At 39.7% G+C, this 26,961-nt stretch overlaps 1 protein-coding gene across 2 annotated transcripts in view; it reads right to left on the bottom strand.

The window, feature by feature from the left end:
- The window catches only part of grm7 (glutamate metabotropic receptor 7), a 199,464-nt gene extending 180,807 nt beyond the window's left edge, over positions 1-18,657 (bottom strand). Inside the window, exons 1-2 of one of the 2 annotated variants that reach the window (XM_062544835.1) lie at positions 18,593-18,657; positions 17,411-18,400 (exon numbers count right to left, since the gene is read on the bottom strand). In XM_062544835.1, the coding sequence (XP_062400819.1) occupies positions 17,411-17,938 (528 nt within the window). In that variant the 5' untranslated portion in view covers positions 17,939-18,400; positions 18,593-18,657. The other variant, XM_062544836.1, reaches the window with a different exon arrangement.
- Between the last annotated feature and the right edge of the window lie 8,304 nt (positions 18,658-26,961).

The following is a 26,961-nucleotide window of genomic DNA, read 5'->3' as shown; positions in this document are numbered from 1 at the left end:
TATTTGCACCCACGGCGTCAATAGCAAACAATGCTATTTGTACCCAGTAAGGAAAGCATATGTGGCTATTTACGTACGTAGCATGGAACAGCAGAGACAAGCAGTCTGTCGCAAACAATGCAATTTCCACCTGAGCCCACATATATCTATTTCACCAAGGACACAGATGGGGGTGAGGGGGTGGGGGGTTCCAGGAGGCCAGACCAGTCTCTGCTACTGCATACTGCTACTCTTCATCACGGTGTCCAGCACACACTCATATTGACTCTTATCCTATGGTTGTAGTATGCTGTGTATCGGATCCAGTCGTACTGTAGCTGTTACTTATGCCAAGGATGGAAACAGAGGCTGGAGGTGAAGTTTCAAAAGTCTGCAGGTTTATTGTCTACTCACTCACAGGCAAGAGCAGAGGTGTCCCACTAAAAAAACAATAACCGCTCAAATAAACTCTGCATACTGTACACACTGTCTCACACAGCATAACACCTCTCACTTTTATTTAATTCATGTCCTCTCAGCTCTGAGTAAAATCAAGGAATGTCTTGGAACACAATGACCCCACTTATCAATCGCTAACCTGTCTAAGCCCCTAATAATTCTCTCCTAGACACCTCCCCCCCTTAAAAAATCCCTCCGATCCCAAACATCTATTATTATATTCTATGACACGAGGAAGAGAGAGATACAGACACGTATCCACGCCCAAACACACACAAATGCAAGCGCGCACACAAACACACACACACACACACAATGGAGCAATCCAACAGAGATCAGACAGCCACATTAGGCTACATTAAATCTGTGTTTCTATCTATCATTAAATCTATTTTTTTATTTTACTTTTAGATAAAGGAATTCATGGAAATGTATTTCTTTAATGTTACATATGCATATGTATATCCATCTACACAATGTGATGTCATCATTCCAGCCTCCATTTTCTTCTGTCAAACAGTCAAACTAAATTTTCTTTATTCGTATTCAATGAGGGTTTTTCCGTTTGCTTAATACTTGCAAAGGTAATGTAAAGATATCAAGCAAATGCTTCCAAATACACAAATGCTGCAAGTGAGATTTGAATGACTCCTACATTGCTCTCACCCTTTCTAACCACCGCACCACTGTTACTCTGATGGATATTCAACAGTTTCCTGTACTTAGCTTCATATGCGCAGGTTGCTTGGCAACCACTGACTGTTTTCGTAATGTCTGTCTGTATGTACTGTTTAGCATCCTTAACCTTTTAATTACAGTGTCCTTGGGTGACTTGAAAGGCACTTATAAATCAAATGTATTATTATTATTATCATTATTATTATTATTATGGGTGCTAATAGCCTGGTATGCTGTTTGTACCTCAGACGCAAATAGAAACTCCATTTTATCATTCAGGCACTTGCCGTGCACTCTATTAATCTGAATAGTGCAAATCATTTTCTCAAGGCCCTACGCAGGACCCAGAGCCTGGACTCAAGCAAGCACTAAGGCGACAGTGGCAAGAATAACTCCCTTTTAGAGAAACCTTGAGCAGAATCCAAGATGTTAGGGGGTACCCATTTGCTTGGGCTTCTCTAGGCATAGAGACAATAAAAGAGCGGGGAGGATAGAAAGAAAGAAGGAGAGGAGAAGAGGAGTACAGAGAATCAAAAGGAGGCAGATGGACTCAAAAGTGCATCATCAGTGTAACGCACATTTGCAGCATATAGACATGGTTCCATGAGACATACAAGATAACTCATACATACTTGACTGATAGCTGACTGATACTCATGCCACAAACTAGTTCAAGATCTGACGGGATTTCTCTCCATCCACTCTGCCTAACAAAAACGGTGTCATCAAAAGTTAATGACCCAGCCACACAATTGACAAGCCATTACTTAATTACAAGGAAGAAAACGTATCAGTCTCCCACAGAAAATCAAAGGCCCTGCCAAGGTCTCTTTGTGATGCCAATCATCAGACACAAAAAGAGAAGTCTCAAAGTGGTAATATGGTGGTCCTATCAAATAATGGTTCTAACTGGACAAATGGGCTTCCCTGTCTTTGTTTCTGTAAAAGTATCAATTGCCGATATTTACATAATGCCATTCCTTAATGTCAGATGAATTGAACATGCAAAGTGAAAATATTTAATTTAATAACAGTTCTATGACTCAAAAGCTAACTGGTGAGCTAATTTCTACAGAATTCCTAACAGAAACATTTATATATGGTTTGCTTTATAGTGAGAACGCTTTATTTATTTACTTCGTCCATTGAGTGTATTCAATCTTTAGTTTATTAGTTATTATCCCAAAATAACGGTTAAGAAATGGACATTTGAGTTGATGGCTGCCTAGCAATAACCATAATTCCAGGATTATGGTTCAATTCTTGCTTGATGCTTTTTTCTTTTTTTTTTGGAATTCACTTTGGTTAAAAGTATTTGCTAACTTTATATGTAATAAGAAGGCCAGATATGTTTACTAATCTCCAGTATGGAAATTCATTATGGAAACACCTTGGTATAAGGAAATGTCAACATAACACACAGATTAGAGACATGCAGCCACTGTGAAATTTCTTTGTGTGTATATAATGTGTCTCATTGATGTCCAGCACATTTGCCACAGCATTCAAAGCGGCTTGCGTAACACCACTACTTAAAAAGCCCTTTTTTAACCTTGCTCTGGTTGAGAACTATCGTCCTTTCACACTTCTTCCCTTCCTATCCAAAGCTATTGAATGGGCAGTTTCCAAACAGATATCAGAATTCCTCTCACGGAACAATCTTCTTGATCCAAATCAATCTGGTTTCAAGAAATAACCACTCAACCAAAACGGCTCTGCTGTCTATGACAGAAGCCTTAAAAGAAGCCAGGGCGACCACACAGTCCTCAGTCCTCATTCTACTTGACTTATCAGCTGCCTTTGACAAAGTTATCCACCGCATCCTTCTCTCTATACTCTCAAACATCGGCATTTCTGGCTTACATCTATCCTGGTTTGATTCCTACGTCATAGGGCACTTGTCGTACCCTAGCATGGACAGTTGTCTGCATCTCACTACCTTCCCAGAGGGGTCCCCCAGGGCTCTGTGCTGGGGTCATTCTCTTTCTTATTTACACCACCTCTCCGATTGTCCGCTCACATGGCTTATCATATTGCTGCTATACAGATGACACACAACTCTATCTGTCATTCCCACCTAATGACCCCTCGGTCTCTCCACATATCTCTGAATAATTCCCCAAAGAAGTAGCTAAACCCACCAACAGCAATCCACAAGATGATCAGCAATCAGCAGGGAGGAGATCCACAGTAGACTCACAAATTACCCACAACGATGCATGAGCAAGCCCCCAGAAAGAAGGATCCACAGTGGAGGATCCACAATTATCAACCAGGTTGCACACTGCCACTTTCAAGGGAGAGCAGAGCCACAGTAGATGACTGCAGTGGCAGTGATCAGGTGAACAGGAAGTGGGGCATGAGGATCAATTTAAATAGTCACCTGACCTAATATAGAAAGCTATATACTGTAGAGGCTTGCTCATGCATCGTAGTGGGTCCCTGCTGATTGCTGATCATCTTGTGGATTGCTGTTGGTGGTTCTAGCTACTTCTTTGGGTATTATTTTTTAAATAACTGTAGTTAAGTTTGCTTTAGGTAGACTACTTGATAGCAAGAAGGAACAGAGCACAATAGACTCCCAAGTTAAAGATGTTGGTATGTAGCCGCTGTATAGTTAACTGTCAATTACATCTGTTTCCTTGATATCTGTGAAATGCACAGGGTTGTTCATGTTTTTTGTATGTGTAATACTATAAACTCATATGCAGATGTGTTGAAAACTTAAACATGTAATTCAATAGGCCTATATATGTTTTTTTAAGTCTATGTTTCTTGCGCCAGTGGTCCACAGCCATGAGTGCATTGCATTGAACATTGTTTTATTGTTTAAAAAAGTGGAGGATACACATTTCCCTGATGCAGCTTGATCACTAAAGCCAAGAAATCTACACGCCCCTAGCGGCAGGCTATGATCACTGAGCATTTGATCGCTAAGAAGGCTGTTAAAAGTGGGTCAGCTCGATCTTACATTTCCCTCTTAGTGAAAGATCTTCTTAAGCTAAGAGCGACTCTGGGAAACACGTTCTTCTTTCACAGCGTTCTTAAGAGCGCTCCAAAGAAGATCTTAGCGTTAAGAGCTTCTTAACGGCTTTGGGAAACGTGGCCAAGGGCCAAGCTGCGTCAGGGAAATTGAATATATATTGAATATATTGAATATATATATAGGGAAAAAGAATATATATTCTTTTTTTAAATAATAAAACAATGTTCAATGTTGAAATGCACTCATAGATGTGGACCACTGGTGCAAGAAACATAGACTAATAGTAGAGAAGAAAAAAACATTATTGAATTAGCCAACACGTTTAAGTTTTCCCACACATCTGCATATACTGTAGTATAGAAAACATCAACAACCCTGTGGCATTTCACAGATATCAAGGAAACAGAATTCAACTTAATCCAGAGAGGCTTCACCTGCTACTTAGGCGTTGCCAAAGTCCACGGGTGTGAGAAACCATGGCTGCAACAGTTTAGATTAATGCATACGTGCATCAGCACTTCTCCCCACTGGACGTGCTGTCAGACCGGGCTGTCCAGGCAAAGTACCGGCTGCCCCGTCTGATCACTCTGGTGTCTCCGCATGTCCAGAGAGCAACCCGCTGCAATTTTGCTCTCAGCCCGGAGGTGCAGCAGCTCCAACCTCTCCTGCTTTATCCGGACCATCTCTTCCTGCAGGGCAGTTTGTCTTTGGAGTTGGTCCTCTATCCCCCGCAGCACCTGCACCACCAGCTTCTCCCTCTCCAGGCGCACCAGCGTCTCGCTGCAGGTGCAGGAAGTTATTGCGGACCGCCCGGTTAGCAAGCAAATTATCTTTAGAAACAATAGGTTATACGCTCACGATATTCACACCGGCCTAATACGTTAACAGCCCACCGGGAATCCTCCCGAATCTCCCGATTAGCCACTCGGGCCTGCACACACACACACGCACGCACACATGCACACACTATACAGTACATGCGTAGCCTAATTGCACCTGTAGGGGAACACGGAGCGCTGTGTGAGACCTGCGCTGATAAAGGGGTGGGTGATCGATTTACCCAGAGCTAACTTGCAATGCAACTTGCTATAGGTAGTTAGCTTCAAATAACACCCGGATTTTCTTCTATGGGCAAAGATGTCAGCTTGGGGTACTTTTTGAAGGCAAACTTCAGTGGTCTATGAAAAGCAGAGAGAAAGTCAAACACCAGTGGTTTAACAAATTAGCTTATACCTGGCTGAGAAGTCGGAAATTAGAATCAGCTGATTAAGTGAATGGTTAGAAGACAAATGTGGCAGGACTTTCACTTTTTGAAGGAAGACTTTTACTCGGATGAAAAGCTTATAAAGTAATTCAGCTGTCAGATGATTTGCTATGCCATTGCAACATGCCTATGATCTAGCATTTAAAAGGCCCCACTAACACTTATATACCCACAGGCCCAACACCTGGAGAAAGTAAACCTAAGTTGAAGTCCCTGAATGTTAGACAAAAATCTGTGAAGACTGTGAGCTTAGATTCAGAATCAGCAAAAGAAGGCATTCACCTGCACATTCATCCCAATGAAGTGTGCCCTATTTAACACAGACCTTAATTTCTATTTTCAGCAGAAAAAAAAATATATATTTTAACACACCACAGGTCATCATCAAGTTTTTAGAACAAAACATGCTCGACAAAGGAACACACACCTTGAGCACTGGAACGTTAAAATGCCAGTCACATGAATAAACAGAATAGGGTACGTGATGATTTCAATGTCCTTTTTAAAAGGGTAATTTAGAAGCCTTGATAACAGTTTGCTTTTCTAATGTGAAAATATGTTTTCCCCCATCCTCAGAAACCTTTTGGAAACTGCACATTTATTCATATCCTTTACAGAAACTCAGATGATATATGGATGATGATAATGATATGATTTCATTACAGCAATGTTCTGCTTTGAAGGGAGCCCCATACTGATTGCACATGGCACAGGACTAGAGCAGAATGATGCTGTAATAACACAGAGATGCGTACGCTGCTAATTAGGACAGATTCTTAGCTCTTCAACTTTTTTGCACTCTTGGACACACCATGCAATTTGCCAATACAAATTAACGTATGAACAACCATGTCGCCAGATATATTCAGGTCATTACCCAAATTCAAGGGTACAATTTTTTAACAGTACTGTAAATATTAGCCATGGCAATGCCTACATTACCAACCACATTGAACAGAGATTCTAATGTTACTTCCTACTTCGCCTAAACTTTAGATTAGAAACTGACAATAAACAGCATCAGCAGTCAAGAAACAATGTAAGTGGGTCTGCCTTTGCTGTAAATACATTTCTGCATTTTTTCAACTGCTTTTTGTGCCGTTTGCAGGTGTTGCTGCTTTTGTTTACAACAATACCGTCCCTGTTTTGTCTTTCCCTCGCACCAGTGATTGTCCTGACATTTTTCTTACTCCCTGAAAGAAAATTTAGATGGCGGACCAGGTTAATGTTATGGCATGTCCTCAAGTGAATAAACTGTACTACTGTGTCAAGAATGTCTGAGTGAAGGAGGACTGACATAGAATTAACAGCTCAGGAAGTACCATTGGGATGATAAATTAATTTCTTTTGAGGCTACCAACGGGTTGTCACAGACAAATTCTCAAGAGAAAAAAAAAATCACTGTGCTGAAACAACCAAACAATGGGACAGTGGCCATAATTGCCCTGTCTGAGCAACACTTACATCACTTCCGCTCACATTTTTTCTTTAAACATCTAATATGCTAACCTCAGTCACTACACTGTTACAAATCGTAACGAATTTACATAACTTTTCGCCAATATCAAACCATTGACACAACCCATTACGCATTACTAAGAGTGGCTACCAAATGTAGTGTGCATAGCATATTCAGCAATCCTACATAAATGTTTCATGCACATATAGGTTGAAATTAAAAGAGAACCCCAGCAGACATAATTCTCTGTCAACAAACTCTTGTTGTACATAGTTGTCCATGTTTTGTTCAAATTGTGATGTTCCATTAAAATTCAAAGATATTAATATTATGTCAATCTGATTGATAATTTTTTTCAATGATTAAATATGTGTTTTCCTGCTATCTCTCTAATAGGAGGGGATTAAAACAATGAATATTCTTCAGAATAAAATGTTCTTGGATATTGATCCTTTTCCTCTCTCCTTGGCTACTCTAACACCATGTTAAAAAAATACATACATAATGGTGTCTGACTTCAAACAACTTCCATGGAACAAGATGGAGGACCAAAGAAGACAAAAGAGATTCACCCACAGTGTAGCAAATTAGATATGACAGTCATGATGAATCCTTCATTACGTCACCCTTCTCCTTAACCCCCATTGAGAATGCCATTTAATCTAAGCAAACTCATTAAGTGTGGGTCCAGGAGGTTGATACTTAAAACCTTTAGATAGCAATGCTGAGTTCATTCTTTGTTAGGTCACCTAAACCACTTAAACCACCTTTATCACTTTTGTACCTTTTTACATACACCAAGTATCCATCTCACATTTACAGAATTTAAGGTACTCATCATGCATCATAATGACCAACATATGTCTACAGTACATAACTATTTATAAATGAGTGACATGGTCACACTCATTATCGTGATGTTAATAGTAGGACTGTACAGTATAGGGGAAAATCTTATTGCATTTTTTTCTGACATTGTAATTGAAATATCTTTTATATCATTTTTGAAAGTAAAGCTTCAGTTCAATATTCCAGATTTCAGCTACAGTGATACACTCTGGGGGCATGTACATGGGAGCTCATGGACATGCCCCCAGACTGTAGCACTGTAGCTGCCTGGCTACGTTAGCTGCTGGCAGTAGCAACTCAAGCTAGGTAAACAAAAAAAAATGTCATACTGACCACAGTAGCCTACTCAGTGACCTCAAGAAACACCTTTAAGATTGAAATTGTTGCTACAGATTGGGGTTGACCTGATTTAGAACCGGACAGTTCTAAATAAAATGTCAAGAAATGCTGCAAATGTTATGCTGTTTAATGTAGGTAATGTCACTTTAAGGTCGCTAAATCTAAGCAGTTCTCATGAAGTGCTTTCACCGGCTCTTGTAAGATAGGCTAATCCATGAACTCTAGCCTTGTTTGTTTGTGCCACATAACACAATGTTAACGATACTATGCATAATATTAAGTTGTTACATGCAGTTTCTCATATTAAAAAGGAGATATCAACAATGACAAGCCACCTGGAATCTAGCCTCTCTCTGGTGCGCACTCAAGATGCGTTCCCAATTAATTATAGTAAGTTAATGTTAATCAATGTTCATGTCAGATCTGCTGCATGACCATCCTTGCATGTAACATGGAGTTGGTGCATTTTGACATGTTAAATATTTTTGAGGAGAGAAACACACTTTGCAGTAAAGCTTATTGGCTACATTTTAGTACTCCCTCTGTCTCTTAGTGCCCTTGAGAGCAATGGGCGTAGTGGGAGCGCTGGCACTGTGTAGCAGCCTTTATACAATGTTGAAACATTCCCTATTGTTTCTTATCTGTATTTGCCCTGATGCATTCCTTGCCTCAGACACACACACTCCATTTGGGGATGATTTGGACTCCTATCCCTGCTGCTGTCGCTTTCTACATTACAGAGCAAGTGGGGTCTGGGGTCATAGCTGTGGTTGTGCGGCACTTGCTAAAGTAAATCATATGTCTGCTGCCAATCAACAAAAAGCATGCCTTTTATGTCTGTTTAGTGTTTACGTAGACTACACAGGATTTGATGTATGCTAAACACAACCAAAAACAAAACAGAATTTTAATCAGAGGTTCATTTTCACCACAAACCGGGACAATTTGTGTCAAGGAAAATATGACTAAAAATCCAGGACAGTAACTCAAAAAAGAGAACACTCTTGGAAAATCCAGTAGGCTATGTGTGACAACCCTACCACTGGCTGAGCTGGGGGCAGGGCTGCATTAAGCCTTCCCACGGCCCTGGGTAGCCTTCTGCTTCACCACAGCCAAAGAGCTTGGGCTCAGTGTAGTATGTCTGTAGCCCAACAGAAGTTTCTCCCTCAATTTTCATGTAGGTTTGTCATGAGTCATGAGTCTCACAGCTTGTGTAATTTTCATTACATTTTGCATTCTGCAAGTGTTCAGCTAATAAACAGAACCTTTCCCATACACAAATATAGCCTAACATAACTAGCAATGCTAACCACAAATTATACAAATAGGCTATATACAGCAATATATAATTAGTAGAGCATTTGTATCTTTTTTACAGAACAATGTATTCTAATACTTGCCTACCAATGTCATCTCCTAAGACATCTCCTCTCCTCTCACATTATGGCACTCTAACAAACAAATAAGGTAGGGTAGTGTTGGCTCATTTTGTGGACACATTTTCTAATCCTTGTAAGTAACTGCTGCGAAGTGACAAGCCTAATGCACTACTTAAACGAAACTGACGATTAGGCTTTGTGACAGCTACTCTACAGGTGAGATACTTGACCGTAATAGCCAATTCAAATGAAAACAGCTTCATTCAAAACTTCAATATCTGCTGTTCCTGTCGGCCCCTGGTCTGCAGGCCATTTTGCCCAATAGGTTAATATGGCCCTGACTGGACAGATGACAGACAGATGCGGTTCAGAATCTGGGCAAGGGCTGAGCGTTGTAAGTTCTATTCCTAACATAGCCACTCGCATTGCTACACCAGAAGGTAGTGTGGTGCGACCTCCTTCAAGGTCTGCAACTGCTTAGACCCAATTCATTGTCACAGTACTTGCAGCTACTGTATATAGATAGTTTTATTTATTTATTATTAACCCAACTGAACTACAGCCAGCTAACATTTCACTAGCACCACAATGTCATAGTATATCGATGGCAGACTTTTCAGTTGACTAGATGGCCTTCAGAGAAGTCTCTAAGAACCTCATTATGACACTCAGTCAAACAAACAAGGGATCTTTGAGGTGTACAAATGTTGATTCATTTAACAACAACCTGAATGGTAATGAGTATGTCTATTGAACGCAAGTTCTGAAACATTACCTTTTGGATAAGAAGGCTCTTAAAATAAGTGGCCAGTGGAGACAGAAAGAAAGAATGTGAAAGGAGTTATTAGAATGATGAGGAAAAAAAGGATAGCTTGATGATAAGGCGACCTCAAACTGTCAAACCTGTTTCTACAGTCCGAGCCTGACACAACATGCACTGCACATAGCCTATGACTCATTGGAGGTCAATCACAACAGTTTGAACTAATCGCTCTAAATAGTGGCTATCATTGAAGTATGATAACATTACATCAAATACATGACTTAAACTTAAAACATTTAGAAAAATATACAATTTATATGGATATCACTGAGGCATTGCTGTCTTCCACACAGGAATAGCCTCAGATCTCAGCTTCATCCACACAGTATTAAAGATTTATACTGCATGAATCCCTAGTGCACTTTACAAAGTGTCAACAGCCTTTCTCACCTGCAATGAATCCACTGCTTTCAAAATGCATTATTCAAGGAAAACTGACAAAAGATCTTCACTGATCCTCTTTCCCCTTTCTCAAGTTGACACAGCAGTTCCTTTCAGCATATAATGCACTGTTATTAACACAGTACATGAACAGGATATAATTCACTGTTATTAACACAGTACATGAACAGGATATAATTGCCTTACTGGTCATCCTACAGAGCATTGCAATGTTCACACGATGTGAGGCTTACAATGTAATGTTTATCATAATATGCATACACTGAAGAAACGTACTGGCTGATATATCTTTGGTGTATACAGACAAGTACTCATTTTCAACAATTGATTTGACAATTTAATCTGTTCACGATGTTGTGAAGTTTTACTATGTTTTTTTTGCCAACTTGAATTTAAACTTCACAAAAATCTTCATAGATAGGGTTATTGCCTGCCTCCAATCATCTCATCTGATCTGTCATGTTGCAGCATGACAAGCCTTTGAGAAAGTTGAATTATGTCAACATGTGCCATGCCCATCACTACTGTCTCTGTCAGTGAATATGCCATTTGTTTCTAATGTTGTTACTTGTTTTTGACAGGTCTAAATTAATTATATGGAAATTCATATACAGGACAGTGGAGTGGTAATTAGAAACCCTCCAATATCCCTGCCAACTCCTTCTCTAAGCTGCCAAAAGCTGAAAAATTAACAAGAACTCATCCATCAGCTCGTATTTTAGAAGACAGCTAGCAGGTATCCCATATTTAGTTTAAAGTGTATGTTCCTGTTGGGGTTTTAATGTGAAAGGCATGGTTAAACAAACATTTTAGACAAGTAGCAAATGGGCCAGTACCAAATGCAAGCCTTCAGGCACACATATAAGGGGAAATTAACACTTAAGTGAACAGATTGAACAGAACAGTTGTGGATATTATCACTGAAATCCAAACATGTAGGCTACATTATAGATTCAGTATGCACATTATCTAGTTTCTGAGCGCTCAATGGTGTTTTTTGCCCCCAACGGCACCTTCCAGGCAACACAGCCTAAAAGGCACTACCTTTACCCTATTCCTAACCTTAACCCCCTCAACCCTCATCCTACCCCTGAACTGAGGGGAGTAGTGCCTTGAAGGCAGCGCTGCCTGGAAGGCACCATTGAGGGCATATAATACCAAAGACCTTTCTGAGCTATCCTGCGTTAGCACAAAGTGGCACACTGAGTGCTAGCTGTAGCAGAGTTAGCCATTGAGGTGGCACAAGTGATTTAATGGACTCACTGGCAGAGGTGCAGCGTACACATGTTTTTTTTTTCTATGGCTCTGTCGATACATGCATCAACCCAAAGCCTTCAGGAATGCTATGGGGACACATTTCAATGCAGTAAATGACTCCTTTCGCCTGCCAAAGTCATTTATGTTCTAAGTGAAAGACATGTGTTGCTGATTTCCATGACTGACAGCTTTGTGTGTAAAATGTCAGGGAAAACACATCTCCCCACAGCAGGATTTGTTGTCTTCACTAAGACCAACATATTCATTAATCGTTTTTCAAAAGAGGATTCATGCAACAAGGTCAAATGTTTCTATATCTATATTTCCACTTGTAAAGCAGCCTCATCAGCTCTTCCATTTCAGCATTTGAACACCTCTCCACATACTCTCCCAGATAATACATTGCACTGTACACAAATTCATCAAACTGAATTATGCAACAATAATTATTTAATAATTAAGATTTATGAATAATCAAAAAGTTGAACACTCTACAAAAAGCATTTTGTGTCAAGGGAAAAAAACATCTCTGAGGAAGCTAGAGCTGATCTGTACATTTACTGCCTTTTTGAATAAAGAATTTTGAATAAAGTCTCAAGGTTAGAGAATTGGAATGAAACACACATATGCCTCAGGCAATGCAGCAGCTTCTTTGGTAACAAGTTTGTTGTTTTGAAGTACCTAATTGGTTTCAGTCTAACATAGTTTTGTGAAAACAGGATACCTTTTGTTCACAACATTTTATGCAAAATAAGATATTGTGTTGTATATGGAAATCCTTGGATTGTTAGGTAGGCCTACTTTATGTCAGAAGGAGCAGGAGCACTACTCTCACTAACTCGTAAACACCAGTGAAGAGTATGTGATCTGTTCAGGCCCTGTGGTTTTGAGTCTGATGGATTGCCCTGGCAAATGATGCCTTCTCATGTTGAATTAATGGCAATACAAATGAATCACTTGCACTTAATGTGATAAATGTCAGTGAGAGAAGAATGAGCCTTCAGGGAGAGCGGAAATCTATTGATTGGAAAAAGGGGGAATTATTTCATTAATTATTTCTATGTGTATCATTGACACATCACAAATGAGCTAAGCGATCTTTGCCTCTAATGATTTATGGCAGTTTACCTCAATGGGGCCTTCTCTCATTTCCTGGCCAATAGTTCTAGTTGATGACATGAAGTAAAGGTTTTCTATACACATTTTCTTTCAGCACATAGAAGATTGCATCACTATAGTTCACACCATAATGGTTATTATGGTACATAGTGCTGAACAGCTACAATTAAAGTTGTTATCATCCCACTTGTTGTGCATACAATAGCAACTCGTTGACATCCAACATCATTGCTAGTCACTGCTACGTACACAGATGTCACGTACTGTACACCAAGTGGCTGACAAATGTTGCCTCAGAATGTGAAATCCCATCACCCTGAACATTCATGTCCCAATTGGAGTATCACTGCATCCAGAAGCGGACATACCAGGTCTACAAAGTAAAAGTCCTGCCATGTATTATTTCTACCTGTGCATTTAACAAAGGTGATATCACTAAGCATTTTATCTACCTTGCTGCTAATTAGGATGAGCTGGTTTACTAAATGGTTGGATCAGGACCTTTACTTTCTGAACTCAGGATGTCCACCTCTGACTGCATCTAACACTGTTGATTATTGAAGTTATTATTGGCAACCACCAACCAAGGGGGTACAAGGATTGCAAGATTTTCCACAAGACGAATTTCTAATTAAAATGTTCAAATGCAGAAAAATAGTATCTTTGCTTCAGTCTAAATGATCAACACATCATGTAAGTGTTCTTCAGCTCATATTAGCTGACATTTGGTTTTGAATTACCAATATTTAAAGGAAATAAAGTTATCTAAAGAAAATAACACATACCTCTCTCTTTGAGCAAAATGTTTACCAATGTGTTCATATTGCGTCTCATATTTAGAGCGATGTATCTCATATTGTGTAATATCTTTTGCTCTTCTCATATTAATGTTTGGCTGACAATGATTTATGGGTGGGGAACCCTGGCTGAAAAGAGTCTCCAAGGACAATGGAGGGAGGTAAATATGTCCAGGAGCTCATGAAAAGACAGCTTAGGAGATAAAATGGGGGTTGAAGCCAAGGTGATAGGGTTATCCATGTAGACCTAACCTTCAGGTGCTCTGGACTCTCTGCCGTGTGATGCTGATAGCCTTGTGGCCAGACCAGACAGCTGCTTTGGCAGCCATCACACCCTCACATCAGATAAGAGCACAAAACACAGGGACGGCCTCGGACATGTGAGAGTAGGAAGTGACCTGGGTCTGGATCAGTAAGCATTGGGATCTTTTTTCACCTGTGGCCCTTCATAAGAATTTGGACATTGAAATCCTGCCATATTATATTAATTCCAAAGCATTTATTTGTCACAAAACATATGTGATTGTACTTTTTTGTATACAGTAATTTGCTAAATCTGTTTACCACTTACTGTATATGATCAGAATGAAATGTAACCACCTTGACTGCCAAAATGGAAAAATACGTATTAGATTCTCTGCAGATTTCTGTTCATTTTCTTATTTCTTTCATTTGATACAGTATAAAATATGACAATATTGTGTTAACATACATATGTATTGGCCTTTCTATATGCGGTAGCCTAGCAAAGAATAAAATGAATGATGCATGAACAGCAATTGTATTTTTGAAACGCTAGTGGAAATCCTATGGGGGTTACATGGATTCCCCAGAGATGTGCATCTGTCAAATATCAGCATATGACAGTTGATTGTAGGACTGAATGATGTTGCTAATTGCTATTGTAGAGTGTGAATTTAAGCAACAGCACACAAGTGAGAGTGGCGATGGTAAAGAATATCCCAGTGACTGTGATTTGGTCATAGGCACGTTGCTGGAGGCTGAGTCATTCAAATGGAATGTTCCTATTACTGTGATACAGACAAAGGCATATTCCCATTAGAATAAAAAAGAAAAGACATACCTAAGGTATGCCTCAATACTTTTGGAGGTGGCGTCAGACATTCTAGCTAATGTTAAACCAACCTCTCCAAACCAAATCAGAATGAGCAATTTGGACATGGCCTATGGGATCATGAAGTTGTAACACTACTCCAATCACTATTGCCCCCAAAACAAATATAATTGAATATTGAATACTGGCATATTCATGGTTACAGTCAAGTGGGTTCCATGTCTTTGTCATTTATATTTGTATGTTACTGCAACTATTACATATTTTTCCACTCCTCTTCATTCAGATATCAGTCCACTGGAGTCACTGATAAACACATCCTATACACCACAAAGACATTTATAACCCTCATAGCACGTCAGGAAATACCCTTAAGACTGCCTAGGGTGAAGTCACATAATTCAGCATCTTAGTTTTCACCCTCATATCTGTGTGAAGAAATGATTTTCCTGTTCTTGATCATCCAGCAGTGTTGGTTAAAGGATATGTGATTAATTCCTTGCTGAGCCCTAGACCATATAAAATCAGATAATGCTGATTTTATTGAACTTTGGCTGATGCAGAACATGTATACTAGTAGGCTACTATCTGTTTTCTATTAAAGGATAATAGCTCAGTATGAGAAAACAATGGATGAAATGGCACTCCACGATGTGTGATCCGCAATGCTGATAGTGTTTAGATCAAGAGTGAAGCCAGTGAATTACATTATGTAATGTTTAGGTATTATATACAACGACCGGTGTAATACTCTTATTAAAAGAGAATATTTTGTGCAACTTCACATTCAACTTAATAGTGTAAATATAAACGTATGTATCTAATCATGAAAATACCAAGAAACATACTAACACACGAGCTAAGGGAGGTTTTGTTTAGTATGTTGAGTGCTGAGTGTCTCTAGGCTTATAATTAGAGTGACAGTTGAACTCCCTTCCCCCACAGTCTTGGCATTCCCCACTAGTGTTCCTTACACCCACACAAACCACAAAGGTTCTCTCAAAGAAACAGGAACCACTGTAAGAACAAATAAATATTATAATAAATACTATATAAAAAAAGGGCACAGAGGCCTTGAGATATACCTCAAACTATGAGCAATAACATGGTTCGCAATCTGGGGTTAGAAGTGGTACAACAGGTGATGACATGAACAATTTCCTTTGGAGCAAATGAGAGCTTCGATTGCATTATAATTGATTCCATTTCAGCACTGGTAAATTAAAGAAATATAATCCAAAAAGGTCTACAGCACATTAGATTTTCAGATGGGTGCATATAATGAGGCATTGATCATATCAAGATGAAGCCATAAACCTGTGGCTTGCAACATTGACAAGCCTGATAATGATTATATTGCTGGTGATTCTATTGTAGTTCAGATTAATGTCCATAAATGTCCATGATTATGTATCATGTTGGACATCGGTTTCATTCCATGACCACAGTATGCAAGTAGTCACTTGCACCTCACATTGTGCACCTGATCATTGTAGAACTGCTTTGCATGTGTAGATTGTTTAGCTGAAAAAATAAATCATGTAAAAGCAAATTTCCGTTTCCTCTCTATTACAAACCAGTAGCATGATGGAGGCTATAAATGGAGGCTACAGCATTTCCTATATGAGGAATATTACAACCGTTACTTTACTAACCAACAGGTACGAGGGAAAGACTAAGTCAAAAATATTATTTGTGATATGTCATCACATTGGCATTGTCAGACAACAAGCAAATCTGACACAGATTCTCCACTTTTCTCACAATGGTGCAATGAACACTGGCTAAGGAGCATTCCTGATTTTTCCACTATTCTGAGACGAAGTGCACAGCCATGGATACTAGTGATATTTTGCACCAATATCATGCAAAATCCAGATCATCTTGAGAAAGCACCGATGCAGAGCTGGAAAACAATGTCGGTGGTTCCCGTTTTGTAAGCATTAGATTACAAAGAGCAGACATAAAAAAAAATCTAAATGAATATAGTGTCTGAGTTCATGTAGAAATGGTCATTTCTACAGCAGCTCTGACTCTTAGTTCTCTCCCTCCTTGAACAGGTTGTTCCTGAAAATATCATGTAATCTGAATGGCGTCTCTGCATCGATGATGTGGAACATTTTTTTACTCCACCTTTATTCTTTCCTGCAGAGCGAGCACACTTCCACCGAGAGGGAAGGGAGCTGTTCTTTCAGCACCACAACGTGCCCAAAAGCTCTTTTGCAGGTGCGTCTTCTCAGACCTTGGTCACTGATTGGGACAAGCGCACTTCGCTGAACCCATCACTTTTCAACGATGAGTGAACAAGGTTACGCCTCTTCGTTGTTGTCAAGGCATTATTCAGAGAACCCGTCGTACAGGAATACATCTAGCAAACCTGAAGCCTACTGTTTTACCTACTGTGCTGCTACCAACATCTACATAGATATTGGGCAATTATACTATTGATATCATACCTTTACAGACCACCGCGTGAATACTGTCGCTTGTATGTGGTACATATAGGACGTGGTGACTTATACAAATACATACAGTGCAAGCTTACCTGGAACAGGCGCAAAATGTTTGCCACCATTATGGACACAGAACTTGCAGAGGCCCCTATGACTCCGACAACTTTTTCGGGTTTGACAAATACTGGAGGTTCTCCATTGGTGCATCGCACATCAGATGTGTCTTTTTGTATAAGAGCCTGCACGAACGTCAGAGACTGCTCCAGCGCGTAGGTGTCCCTCGAACATGTATCTAATATCCTTGCACCTAGAGTGATATTGGGCAAGAGCTCATCGTCGCTGTTGATTTGGTCCAAAGCGTACAACATCGCCTCCAGCCTGTGGATTCCATTCTCCTTTTTGATATCACCGCACGGTTCCCCAGGGAGTCCGCGAGCATGGACGGGGAAAAGGCCACCTAGGGTCAAATCCCCCTCAATTCTGATCGAGTGCGGTGCATAGATCTCTTGCGAAAGTGCCAGATCTACAAACGCTTTCACCATGCAGAACACTTGCAACCTGAAGTAAGGCTTCAGCTGTAAGAGCCCGTTTGTGGCCATCGTCTCCCACCCTGCCACCATTGACTTAAATCCGCTCAAAACGTAGCGAAGGCACTTCAACACAATTAAATACAATCCGACATATTCAAAATAAAATCCATTGCCGCAAGTTTTCCCAGGTGTGGACAGAAAAAAAGCCTATGGGAAAATGTATCAGAATACCAAAGACTAAGAACGCGCGTTATTAATTTAGCCTGTGCGCATTGGATTCCAGCATCTTCCCGCACGCGTCGCTTGTTGCTCAAAGAACCATTGAGAATGTGTGGTCTCCAAGTGTTGAGGATAGAAAGAGGAACTCCCAAGAAATCCCACTGAACTCTAAAACAGGTGCATCTGTGCAGTACAAAAAGCGCGTCGACATCCACAGCACGAAACAGGCTACGTTGTGCTCCCCCTACACTGATGTCATACTGCTCCACTCGTTACCTTTTTCTGCATTAGTCTCTGAGCTGGAGGTTTTCTGAGCCATCAATACGAATCCAACTTAGATAAAAAAGAAGAAAAAAAGTTTCATAATAGAGAAAGGGGAATGAAATTGAGTAAAATCTAGCTCAATCCAATTGTCTTAGCGATGAATCAAATGGATCGCAGAGACATTTTACCCCATCCAACTTTACCGTTAGGCAAGGTATCAATTATTCCATTGCAAGAGGGGGGAAAAATCCGAGAATTTACCTAGAAGTCTTCCAAATCCCATCAATGACGGTGAGAGGCGAAGACAAAACATGCATCTTCTCACGAGCTGAAATGGAAGCAGTGACGCCTCCCCTCACTCCACCCCGAATCAAATATGCATTTGTCAAATGGCTCAACGTAAGCACGACTCAGTGGCATTTCTAAGAAGCTACCTTATGATAGAGGATTTTAGTAGAAAATCATAACTGAACAACCTTCTTAGCAGAGTGGCAGTGGCATTATGCTATATTTGATAACGAAAGACAAAAAACGTCATTAACTTCTCAACATAAGCTCAACGCCTTCTTAATGAGGTAAGTCAGTCTCCGCCTTCTGCCTACCTGTATGGCGATTTTGAATATTAAATATAGGCTAACTGAAAACACCGTGGAGCACGATCAGTCTAATATCTTTTGAAGTTTATACAAGACCAATATCCCTTAAATGTATAAAAAATACATTTTATACACAGCGTTATGTTTTTACACTGTAAGATTACATTTAAGAGTTTGTGGGAAATAAGTCATCTTTCACTAAAAAGTGGCATAAAGCTATCCGCTTTGAGCTGTGCCATGCCATGCTGATCTATCTATCCATCTATCTATCTATATATCTATCTATCTATCTAACTAACTAACTATATATATATCTTTAAACATTAAAGGAATTGCTGTAGAAGTGTTGGCATGCGCTCGAATGTGAAAGCATGAGCACAGACTGTTTGAGCGACTTAGTGAGAGCTGATGTTTATTAATAGAAATAATAATGACGATGATGATGATGATGATGATTTTTATTATTATTATTATTATTGTCACGGCTACAGTAGCCAAAACGTGTCGACACCGTTGGAAAATGTGTCGGCGCATGTCTGACAGGAATTCGATCTTCATGTTTACAAAGGGGTCTGTCCTGATCAAAATTCAAATCATTCGCCAAGAACCAATTGACAAATTTTGGTAAATCTAACCTTGTGCAACAGACAAGAAACATGTCAATCACGTCAGTCTGATGACTCATGCTATCTTGTGCAATAAAATGATCCTCTAGAATGTAGCGTAATGGGTACCCAGTCAGTGCAACACAAACAGAAAGCTTTTAGGTAATCCATAAGGGGCATCACAAGTGGTTTCACTCTAACCCTTAGGTTTCTTAGTATTCACATGAGACAGACACTGTCAGAAAGGATTCCCTTAGCAACCCATATAGAATCAATATCGCTCTAAAAAAAATAGAAGGAGAAAAACTATTGATTGCAGACATTTGAATTTAACTGATGTTAACTGACACAATCCAGAATTATCTAACCACTCGATATTGCCTGAATCCTGAGTGAAGATGTATCCAGGTCATCAGACAATATGAAACAAAAATGTCCATTTTAAGATGCATGTGATGAACTGTTGTGAATTTCCCTCAGTGTTATCTTAATATGACTTATCTTGGTCAATGTACTGTATGCATCATCTATATTAAGAGTTTGGTTCCAAAAAGCTGTATTCTCCATTAAAGGGATATTCCGCCATTTTTGGAAATACGCTCATTTTCCACCTTCCCTCAAGCAAAACAATCGATATTTACCTTGTTCCCGTTCATCCAGCCATTCTGTGAGTCTGGCGATACAACTTTTAGCTTCAGCCTAGCATAGATCATTGAATCGGATTAGACCATTAGCTTCTCGCCTGCTAGCTTCATGTTTAAAAGTGACTAAGATTTCTGGTAATTTTTCCATTTAAAACGTGTCTCCTCTCAAGTTAGAAAGTGCAATAAGACCAACCGAAAATGAAACCTGGCGTTTTTCTAGGCTGATTTGACATGGAACTACACTCTCATCTGGCGTAATAATCAAGGCAACTTGCAGCTACTGGCACTACTACTGCTTGTTGTCTATGGGGACTATTTTCAGATGCTGCGTAAGATATCACTGCGCCTATGGTACGTTTGCAAGTTGCCTTGATTATTACGCCAGATGAGAGTGTAGTTCCATGTCAAATCAGCCTAGAAAAACGCCAGGTTTCATTTTCAGTTGGTCTTATTGCACTTTCTAACTTGAGAGGAGACACGTTTTAAATGGAAAAATTACCAGAAATCTTAGTCACTTTTAAACATGAAGCTAGCAGGCGAGAAGCTAATGGTCTAATCCGATTCAATGATCTATGCTAGGCTGAAGCTAAAAGTTGTATCGCCAGACTCACAGAATGGCTGGATGAACGGGAACAAGGTAAATATCGATTGTTTTGCTCGAGGGGAGGTGGAAAATGAGCGTATTTCCAAAAATGGCGGAATATCCCTTTAAAGCATTTTTATTGATCATTTCTTTTTTTATTCTTTATTTCAAAGTAATACAATGGGACTGCAATTGGGTCATTGTTATTTGTTTTATCTTTACTCAGTCAAAACAACACAACTGCACTTTTATTGATACCTGAAATACACAATTAATAGCATGACTTTTTTTTTTTTTTTTTTTAAATGGATTTATAGTGTTTTGATAGGCCAGGCTGTATCATTTTCAAGACAGTATAAACTACACTTGCATATTTCTTACGTCAGCCTTTACATAAAAGAAAAATACTTGTGTCTCATGATTGTTTTGTAGTCATGTCACCGCAAAGCAGTAGAAATATATATTCAAAAGCAGTTAATATGTGCATGCCATGCATGATCATCTTTTGATTATTTAATATGGAAACCAAGTTCATTATTTTGGGTTGCAATGACATTACAGGGGAATGCTTCACATCTTTCTGCCCTGTCTGCTGTTTATTCTGATATATGGTTTGCCATCTGTTGAGTGAAGCAATCGTTAGATATACCACTATACCAGTAATGGGTGAGATATACCACTTTATCTCCCCTAGCAATGGGATTCTTTTCTCTGATTGGCTGATGGGGTGGCCATTAACTTCGTATAACAGGCTACCTTTGAAGTAGTTTCAATGTGTTGCCCATATCACACTTGAATATTAATTCACCAAACTCATTGTGAAGTTTTTAAAATGAACTGTAACGTTGCATCCAAGCTGAAATACAGACATTCAGAACATAGTAACATTGTAGCATATGACGGAGGTGGATTGTAGCTAGTTGGATGGAATGTAGGCTATAAAAATAGCGATCTTTCAAAGTTAACGTTCATCAGAATCCTGGGATATGTAAGGGATAATCAACAACGCGCCGTGCGTTTCTAGGAAAATAATGCACGTTCGAAGTGGTAATAAGGACCCGACGCCGCAGAGGCATATAGCTCTGGTATCAACCAGCCATTTACACGTAGAACTAACGACTGGCCTTTGGCCATAGCAACCACTGTAACACTACACAAGTGGCAACGGTGGAATAAAACTATATTCTAAATACACAGGTGATGAATACAAACGTGGTGATGAATAGAGGTATATCTCACCCATTACTGGTATATAAGGGACAACGGCCTTCGAGGTGACCTGTTCAATGGAAATAATGGCTAGGCGGAGGCACATCCACCTAGCCATTATTTCCATTGAACAGGTGACCTCATCGGCCTTTATCCCTTATATACCAGTAATGGGTGATATATACTGTACCACTATACCAGTAATGGGTGGAGATGGATGAAGCACTGTGTTCAGAATGGAAATATGCTGAAATTTCATCCAACATTGAATTTCTCACTGACTGTTTATCACAGCACCTAGCCGATGATGCATCAGAAAGATCCAGCTCCGCTCGTTCATGTGATATCTGTGATTTATGTGTAATAAGTAGGCCTACTCCATGCAATTCAACAGAGAAAAATGGATGTGAATTTGGACACATATTGGTACTATATTTTTAGGGGGGCATTTGATCATCTTAGGGTGGCTTTAGCCCCCCCAAAATAGGCCTAACAACATCCCTGGGAGTATCTCATCAGGCATGATCCATTATAGCTCCAGTCTGGTTTTAAAGCTGCATATTGACTCCTGTCTCATTCATCACTTCGACTGTGTGCATCGGAATTTTGATTAAAGTGTAACTGCACCCCATATCTCCACCCACTTCACATTTCTGAAAAAGGCTTTCAAAATGGGCGGGATGTTCTGAAATTTGGAAGGGAGTGCAGCACTGCTGCAGCCAATCAACCATGGTGATTTCGTGTCAATCTGGGGCAGGTGTTGGGGCGTTTCATTCCTAATTTGTAACGACCTGGTGATGTAGAGTCGCCCGAGAAGTGCAGGACTACGTCAGCATTCCAACAGCATTTTGGACCAAAATGCCATGGCATGTTTCAACCTGTAGAGGGCGCGGAGAGCTATATCTCCAATACAAAATCATTCAAAATGTTACTTTTCTCGGGAAACACAATTTTTGTCAATATTAACCCTGGTAATGGTGTAGTTCACCACTTATGAGTCATTTCAATGAATCAACAGCTCAAAAAACATATTTTAGGGTGCAGTTACACTTTAAGGGAATTATGTATGCTACTACTTGACCAGCAAAAAGCATCCAATATTGTGACCCACAATAATTTATCAATGTCTCCAAGTTAGTAAAAGTGGCGTCCGCGCCTTTGTCTTTCTTTGTGTGTCGCTTGGTGCATAACTCCAAAAAATAGTAAGTCCAGAGAAAGAAAAGAAGTCGCACACAAAAGCTGAATTATAAGAACTTGTATTGAAAACATAAACTGAAATATATAATGAGCCAAAGACTGAAAAAGTGGGAAACAAAAGTATGTCTCCAGACATTGGTTAATCCCTAAAAACTCATCTGTGTTCCTAAATATTATACATATTTAGCAGATTTGTAATAGGCTCAGCTATAACTCTAGACCTTCGATTAATTTACTAGTAGTCCCGCTTCCTGATAACGCAGTCTCACTACCATTGTCACATGTTCACTGGGTGTCCCACATATTGGTTCCCATGTTTGTGACAGGAAATTCAGGCCGTCAGATACTGCCTTTCTGAGATTCTCATTGGATCACTGCAGTTTCAAGGTGGAAAGTCAGCCATGGCCTTCACTGCATTATTTACCTCTGACATACGGTGTGTCACATATACATGTCAACTAGATTAAAATCTTTCCTCTTCAGCTTCCTGTCATATGTTACTCTCCAAGTTGCTGTTTTGAGATATAACAAGATATAGAATGTGGGTGCCAAAATGGTTGCCTACTAGCAATGAAATAATCTAGCTAACTAATCGTATTCAGTATATCTAGCATGCTGCATCACCCAGTTTAAAGATAATCTAGAATGGAAAAGTGTTGAGAGTTTGAGTTTGGAAGTGATAAAACAATTGTCTCCCCTCCCCTACTTGTTCTCAAGCTATCCATCAATCTCGTTAGTGGGACGCAATCAAAACAGGCAGATGCAAATAATAATGGTGGTAAAATGGAACAATTTTAGATCTAAGTCATCACATTTATTCGTGTAGCAGATGTTTTCATCCAAAACGAGGAAAAACTTTCAAGCTAAAATGCAGAGGTGACTTAGGTGTAGCAATGTGTAATACACCAACAAATACTATTACCAGAGGATGAGAGTGCAAAAGTGCCCCCCTTGGTAGGATTAGCTATACCTCCCCCTCTGCTGGAGAAAGAGTGCATGCTTTTCTTATTATCTGTGGAAAAAAGTAACGATAAAGCATGTGGATTGTTTACAAGTTAGAGAAACAGTTAGCATAAGTTCAGCAGAACAATGTGGATGTTACAAGGTAAAAAAACCACAATTTAAAATAGTGACTGCTTCTCACTTCTCTTACCGGGATGGTAAAAGTCCCAAAGTTGCACGGTTGGTTTTCGGGGGTAAGTCACCATTTTCACCAGAACAGTTAATTTAACCATCCAAATGATTTCAATAAACAGGTTTATTAAGTTTAAATAGTTGTCAAGTTCCCCTTTAAGTAGCCTACTAACCCCCAACTTGCAACATCTCAGATAGGGAGGCAAGGAAGCAAGGGGGCTAAAACTCATTAGCTTTAAGCCTTTAGTTTCAGGCTTCATTTTGTTTTGTTTTTAGAAAAGGTCATTGCTAATCTTTAAGGGTCTGGCGACGAATCAAGAGTTAGCAAAACGTTAGCACCTCTTATGAATGCCATGGATGTAGGGGCTCTTTGGTTAGTTTTATATTCTTCTATTCTCAAATTGATCATAGCTGAAGTTAAGATTAATATTTCAGAACTGTATCACTGTTAGAAACAAAGCACCAGGCAAACAAATTATTAAAAATGTAAGTGTCCTGATTCAAAAGCCCTTGACACAGTCATGCTTAAGCAATATCTCTGGGAATTTCTCTTGAAGTCTGGTGGGACATGCTACTTGAAAACAAGCTTTGAAATAATTTATTCATGAAATAGGTTAGAAATGAAAGCTTTCCTCCACTCCTTAAGAGAGGCAGGAATAAAGTTGTTTATGTATACCTGGAACATACAACATAAAATGTAAATCAGCTGACTGAATTCATTTCAAGGTTTTGAAGTTACGTGTTCCATTGGGAACATGGAGTGTGCAGTTTATAATATTCAGTGATCATGACAAAAACAATGAGAACTGGTGAGCTCTAAGAACAATTATCTGGATTGGAATGTAATGGAACGCTCAAGCATAAAACATAACCTACATTTTGTATCACCTAAACTAGACCATTCTCTAAATAAAAACCGTAAGTATGCTTGGAACCTATGGTTCAGTTATAATCAAGCCACAATCACGTACTTCAGGTATTTTCAAGATGAATTATTTGAGAAAGTACATTCATTTTCTAAAGAATTTTAGACGTGGTGAAATTGCCTTTCTCAGTTCAGCTACATTCACTGATTTTGTAGTTCAGATTTGGATTTTCAATCTGAAGTGGTATCCTAGAGCTATGCTTCCAACAAAGACAGTATACGGTACACATGAATGGAGTGCATGCACCATGGAGTTGTTTTGAAAATGTCTTACAAATAGAACACTGCTGTTGAACCCTTTGTGCCTGTTACCATATTATTTCGTGCTCACCCCTTCCAATATGGAAAAGTTAAGTTAAAAACCATATGATTCCTATCTGCCTTAATAGAAGGATCATATGGCTCTAAAACCACATATATTATACATAGTCTTCGTGTATGAACAATCATACATGTCCTGCCCAAGTCTGCATACAGTATTCATGTACAAACATACATTATGCATATAGTATTCATGAACAGTATATGTCCTGCCATATAACTAAAACTTTATGTGTTTTGCATAGACAAGAAAATCAGTCATAGGCTAGGCTATTAAAGCATAGGCTATGCATTAAATATCAACCGGAACCTGTCCTGACCCACAATTGGCTCATTTAATATGGCTGCATCAATATGGTGGAGTAGCCATGATAATGTTTTTTGTATTTTACAAGATGGTCATGTTAAGAAATACAAATAAAAGTGCCTTTAAATTAAATGAGATGAGTTTGGCTGCACAGAAGTATGCTATAGACAAATCCTAACAAATCCTTTTAGTTGGTTGGTGGTCACCGGGATGCAGAGCTAGAGTTCAGTAGGGTGACAGCTGCAGGAAAGAGGCCTCCTCCAAAGCTGCTGGTTGGGGTGCAGAGAGATCTGTAACGTCTCCGGATGGGAGTGGGGTGAATACTTTGTGGTTGGGGTGGGAATAGTCTTTGATGATGATGCGTGCATTACGTAAGCATCATCGTCATCATCATGTCGTAGAGATCAGGGGGTCAGGATTTGACTGATTAGCTTCGCCGATTAGCAAGGCACTTCCACGTCGCCATTTTCCAGAAAACATCATGTCCGGTGGCATTTCTCCTCGTGCTGATTGGTGGCTGTGCCACTCTCAGCTCATGCACACGCTCTCCTTAGTGTGGCCACGAGCTCTCCTTGGCTAAGTAAAAGCCCCTTGAAACGCCATGTTGAAGCCTGAAAAAATCGTTCAATTTTGGCACTTTTCTCTAGCCTAGCATTCCCATTGAAACGAATGGGGGCGGGACTTGTTCACTTTCTCCAGTTCTTATAACACCTCCATGGTAGAGATGGCATCCTTTGTGCTCCTGTTCTAACGGTAGGTGAATTTGAAGGGGTCCAGTGAGGGTGGTAAGCAGGCCTTGAAATGGGGCAGGACCAGCCTCTCCAAGCACTTCATGATGATAGGGGTGAGTGCAACTGAATGGAAGTTGTCTGTGGGTTTTGGTACGAATTGTCATGAAATAATGGTCCCGTAGGATTTTTTTGCTAAAATTGATTTTTTTGTTTTATTTGCTTTATTTGGGGTCCTACTGTTGGCAGATGACAGGGTGCACATTTTCTGACCCCGTTTTGCCCCCCCTCTGGGGGGCGCTTTCTCACCTTGGCCAGGATACTGACTGCACACATACAGCTACTAATAATGATCACATTTTCACAATCTTGGTGTCAATT

This window comes from Sardina pilchardus, chromosome 9 (genome assembly GCF_963854185.1).
Source record: "Sardina pilchardus chromosome 9, fSarPil1.1, whole genome shotgun sequence".
Classification (NCBI taxonomy): Eukaryota; Metazoa; Chordata; class Actinopteri; order Clupeiformes; family Clupeidae; genus Sardina; species Sardina pilchardus.
This window is presented reverse-complemented; position numbering and strand designations above follow the sequence as displayed.